At 47.4% G+C, this 5,274-nt stretch overlaps 1 protein-coding gene across 3 annotated transcripts in view; it reads right to left on the bottom strand.

The window, feature by feature from the left end:
- Positions 1-284: 284 nt before the first annotated feature.
- Positions 285-5,274, bottom strand: part of LAYN (layilin) — a 15,533-nt gene continuing 10,543 nt past the window's right edge. For all 3 annotated transcript variants that reach the window (XM_015571457.1, XM_015571458.1, XM_015571456.1), the window contains 2 exons: positions 3,226-3,328; positions 285-1,129 (listed from right to left, as the gene is read on the bottom strand). In XM_015571457.1, coding sequence (XP_015426943.1) covers positions 763-1,129; positions 3,226-3,328 — 470 coding nt within the window. In that variant the 3' untranslated portion in view covers positions 285-762. The remainder of the gene's footprint in view (positions 1,130-3,225; positions 3,329-5,274) is intronic.

Raw genomic sequence — 5,274 nt, 5'->3', positions numbered from 1 at the left:
GCCACGAAACCTTTCCCTGGATTTGAGCCCAAAAACATTGTCAGGTTCCTAAAACAACAGGGAAGACTCATCGTCATGACCAGTAACCTTACGTCGATGCTGCTCGAGAACAAACACAGACAGAACAACGTGCAGAGTGGGGCTGGGGCCCCGAAGAAGCCGAGAAGCCGAGGTTCCAATTTCATTTTCAGTTTCCAAAATATTCCCCGGTCTGGATGTGGGGAGAAAGAAAGAAAGGTCCCGCGAGGCCACATGCAGAGGAAGGGCTGTCGGCGCAGGCTGACTAACATTCGGCTTCCTGCTTTTTATTTGATTTCAGTCTGAAAAACACAGATACAAGAATGGCTGGTGTGCAGGCCAGCCCAGGCCAGCACACGAGGCTTTGAAATCATCTGTCATTTCCGTCCCGTGGTGATCACCGGGGCTGCTGTCCAGAGGAAGGAAAAAGACCTGGGGATGGCTGTCCCGGAGATGGGTGTCCCCAGTCCCGCAGCCCCCCGGGGGCCCTGCCCAGGAGAGCGCTGTCCCTGGCTGGTCTGCTACAAGCAATCAACCGCCGTGGATTTCCTCCTCTGGGCCCGGCCTGGGCAAGCTGCCTCCTCCCCGGACAGGGCTGGTGCAAGGCCGGGAAAAGGATGCACTAGCGGTGATGGGGCCGCATGCTCACCCCAGGCCCTCTGAGTGTTTTCCTTACAGAGAACAGGAGGCTGTTGCTTCTCCTTTCTTCCCAATTCTTGTCCCTTCACGTGGTGTTCCCGGGTCCTAATAACCATAGATTTCATTTTCCACCCACCCACACTCCTTGCCCCTCCCCAGTCGGGCGTCTGGAGAGAACTCGTAGATGTCATTGGTCACAAAGCCGCTCTCGATGCTGGCCAGGGTGACGAACCCGCTCTCAGACGGGTTCACGGCCCCGTGGTCGGAGCCACAGGACAGGTCCTCGGGCGTGGCTTCTCCCGAGCACCCTCGGAAGGAAATGTTCTTCAGGTCCGGCCGGGGCTCGGCCAAATCAGCTTCGCTCTGTTTCCGAATGACGCTGTAAACCTCCAGGTCCGGGCTGTGCCCGGGGCCGGGCGAGGGCCAGATGGTGCGCGGCTCCTTCCCGCTGGGGTCTGGCTGCTCCCGTGTCCTAGGAGGGAAGACAGGGCTGAGTTTTCAGACGCGGGGACTGCGACCATCCCTGGGCCCGACCATCCCTGGGCCCGACCATCCCTGTGCCCGCTGGCCGGGCAGGAGGCCATCCTGGGCAGGCACGGCTGTGCTTCTCACCCTCCTGACCCCACAGTCAGGCATCCGCGGGGTGAGGGGGGAACAAAACAGGGCCGTGTTGCTAGACTCAAAGCGACTGTAAATCTACCACTCACTGCTGCCGGAGCATGGAACAGAGGTGTCTGTCCTGGGACCTTCAGAGCCCCCAAACGGTCCATGATAGAATGGGATGGGGAGAGATTTCACTTAAAAAAAACACCCCTCTTCTCTAAGTGAAAAAGGCCAGTCTTTCAATTCTAAGTGTAGGAAAATAAAGAAGAATAGAATCAGTAATATCTCTGACTTGATCAACAAGAGAACTCATAGATATTTTTGTGATTTCATGATTTTATAACATCACAGTAATAATAGATGCCTTAAAATAACTTCAAAATGATAATAATTACACCCACCACTAAATAAAGAAGCATCAATCAAGGAGCACATGTATTACTGTATCACATTCCTTTGGGGAAATACTTTGCTAAACTATATATTCGTATGATCGCTTCCCTTGCATCCAATGCATTTTATTTTATGCACTCAAAAATCTTTTTCGGGGGAAGAAATCGCTAGGTTTCACCAGACCAGGTGAGGGCTAAATAGGCAGAGGAAGGAAGAGAAATCAAAACCAATCGCAGAGTAAGCAGCCATAAGACACAATTGTAATTTTTTTTAACTGAATTCAATTTTTAGATGAAAAGGAATTAACTAGTAACAATGAGCACAGTAATAAGAGCGAACATGTTTGAGTGCTTACTCTATGCCCATTCTGCCTGTACTAACTGCTTTGATGCTAATAATTCTCTAGGGAAGTCGTTATTAAATGCAGCAGGTTCTAGACCAGCCGTGGGCAAACTACGGCCCGTGGGCCGGATCCGGCCCGTTTGAAATGAATAAAACTAAAAAAAAAAAAAAGACCGTCCCCTTTTATGTAATGATGTTTACTTTGAATTTATATTAGTTCACACAAACACTCCATCCATGCTTTTGTTCCGGCCCTCCGGTCTAGTTTTAGAACCCATTGTGGCCCTTGAGTCAAAAAGTTTGCCCACCCCTGTTCTAGACTCTTACTCATTCATCTTAAATTGGTCATCAAAGGGCGTCACATCTGAAGCTGGACCTTCGTTTTCCTGTTGTAGAGTGGGCACACCAGCCTTCTTCTCTGTGTACCAGGACAATGGGGGGAAAGGTAGCTGGGAAGCCATGGGAATCTCGAAAGTGTGGAACATGATCCATCAGTGGAGTGGCCCTAGGCCAGTGATGGCGAACCTATGACACGCGTGTCAGAGGTGACACGCGAACTCATTTTTTTGGTTGATTTTTCTTTCTTAAATGGCATTTAAATATATAAAATAAATATCAAAAGTATAAGTCTTTGTTTTACTATGGTTGCAAATATCAAAAATTTCTATATGTGACACGGCACCAGAGTTAAGTTAGGGTTTTTCAAAATGCTGACACGCCGAGCTCAAAAGGTTCGCCATCACTGGCCTAGGCTATTCGTGTAGGTGTTTTGTAGCAGTCCGCAATTGCTATTCAGTGGACAGAAAAGCCAATTAAAAGTATTTGGCTATTTCATTTTGAATAGAGTGATTCAGTTTCAGATGTTTGCCAGAATGTCTGAAAGAGATGTTTTCCATGTGTCTCACTATTCACTCCTCCACTCACTCAACAAACACTTTGGAGTGAGAGCGTGGGTTTCTGAGCACTGGGCTGAGTGGATGCAGAATAACAGTTTCACCCCTCAAGCCATTTAAAAAAAAAATGAAAGAAAGAATGCAAGATCACTCTCAACCACAGCTAAGCACAGATGCTTGGTACTTCAGAACGCCTAGAGCACGGCAGAGAATTTACTCTCAAAACTGCAGGGGTGTTTCTCTTGTCACTGCCATGGCTTTTAGTTAAATAAATAGGGCAATGTCCAAACCCGAGAGCTCAGAAGACAAAAGTTTGCATGACCAAGGTTTTACTTGCCTCCTCCTCCAGATCCACACCCAGCAGACAGCGGTGGTGACCAGCAGCAGGAGGAAGAGGGGGATGCCGGGCACTAGGAGGTACACAAGGTTCCAGGCAGCGTCTGAAAAGAAAAACGCACGGTCTCCGCATTACTGAAGTTGTTCTGTGCTTCAAACAGGCTGTAAAAAGCATAACCCACATAATCGACACAGAGTGTTCCAAAGGGCACCTCCTTTCAAAAACTGAGTCTTTTCTCCCTGTCCAATTATTCTAGGCAACAGAGAAGTTTAAAGTGTGGGTCGCATACAGTAGCAGAAAGGCAGTTTGGGCAATTACATTTTTTTTTTCCAGTTGAAAGATATTCTCTCTTCTTGTCCTTCCTCTCCCTTAACGAAGGAGGGGCTGTTAGGCGGTGTGGACATGCCCAAGGCAGGGCGAGGGAGAGGGAGGAAGGAGACAGTCACAGGAAGCACGTGATTCAGACTGCAGACGCTTCCCAACATTTCTAAGACTAACTGGATCCAGTTGGGCCCATGAGCAGACTTCTTCTGTCCTTTAAGTCTCAGAACCAGAGAATTTTCTTTCAAGGGGCTTCGGGAGGATCAAGGATTGGGGACTGACCCCTTCCCTGGACTGACCCCTTCCCTAGTCCGACTGGTCCAGGATCCCCATCCATCCAGAGGCTGTTGCTTTGTTTTGCCACAGAATCTGTTACACACACACACACACACACACACACACACACACAGGACCACTTTAAATACCACTTTAATAACAAAGAGCAATAAAAATGCTGCCCATCTTTGCATAGGACTGTGTACTTTTACCCAACACTTCTTGTATTATCTGTTGTAGAATAACACACTTGATTGGCCTTTGTCCCTGGTTCCTGGGAGGAAGGGGCTCCAAAACTTTGGAATTTCTCAGGTAATAGGAGTGATTGTTCTTCACGAGGCCCTCAGACCATATCAGAGTTGATGCTGACAGAGATGGCTCACAATGGGGCTGGTGGGAAGGCAGTGGGGCCTGGAGATTGAGCTCAGTGACATGACCAATGACCACATCAGTTATGCTAAGGTAATGACACCTCAGTAACACTTCTCACACCAAAGCTCAGTGGAGCTTCCTGGTCGGTGAACACACTGATGTGTCAGGAGCATGAGAAGGCATCCAGACTCTACAGAGAGAGGACAGGAGCTCCCTATTTGAGACCTTTCTAGACCTCACTTGATGTGTCTTTCATTTGGCTGGTCCTGATTTGTATCCTTTATAATAACATGTAGTCATAAGTATAGCATTTACCTGAGTTCTATCTCAGGAATCCTGGTGGCACCCCCTGGATTTATAGCCAGTTGGATAGAAGTGCAGGTGGCCTGTGGATCCCAGAACTTGTGGGTGATGTCTGAAGTGAAGGCAGTCTTGTTGGGGCCTGAGTCCTTAACCTGTAGGGTTGTGCTAACTTGGAGGGCTAGAGTCAGAACTTAATCACCATATCACAATATCCTATTTTATTTTATGGACACAGTTTCTCAGGTAGTGAGAAAAACATTATTACTTCCATTATGGAAATGATTAAACTGAAGCACAGAGAACTTGTGGTTTTTTCAAAGTTGCCCAGCGACAAAAACCCCAAATTTCCCTCTTAAAATTCAAGGTGGAGCCCCAGTCTGAAATTTCCCTCTTAAAATTCAAGGTGGAGCCCCCATAGGAGCATTGTCCCACACACCAAAAAGGTTGGAGGTTCGATTCCCAGTCAGGGCACATGTCTAGGTTTCTGGTCAGTCCCCAGTTGGGGTGAGTACATAAGGCAACCAATCAATGTTTCTCTTTCACATAAATGTTTCTCTCTCTCAAATCCATAAACTAATCCTGGGGTGGGGATAACAAAACAATAACAACTCAAAGTGGAGTCCAGGTTGAAAGTCCATTAGCACTCCAACTCATCACCCCATTTCCTATTATCTTTTATGATTTAACTTTTAAAAGGTTTTTGTTCATTTCCTTTATTTGTTCACAATTAATATTCATCATGGATAGTATGCAGCATGGTCTGCGACTCTGTTCTTA

Source organism: Myotis davidii, unplaced genomic scaffold, assembly GCF_000327345.1.
Source record: "Myotis davidii unplaced genomic scaffold, ASM32734v1 scaffold8, whole genome shotgun sequence".
Taxonomy (NCBI): domain Eukaryota; kingdom Metazoa; phylum Chordata; class Mammalia; order Chiroptera; family Vespertilionidae; genus Myotis; species Myotis davidii.
This window is presented reverse-complemented; position numbering and strand designations above follow the sequence as displayed.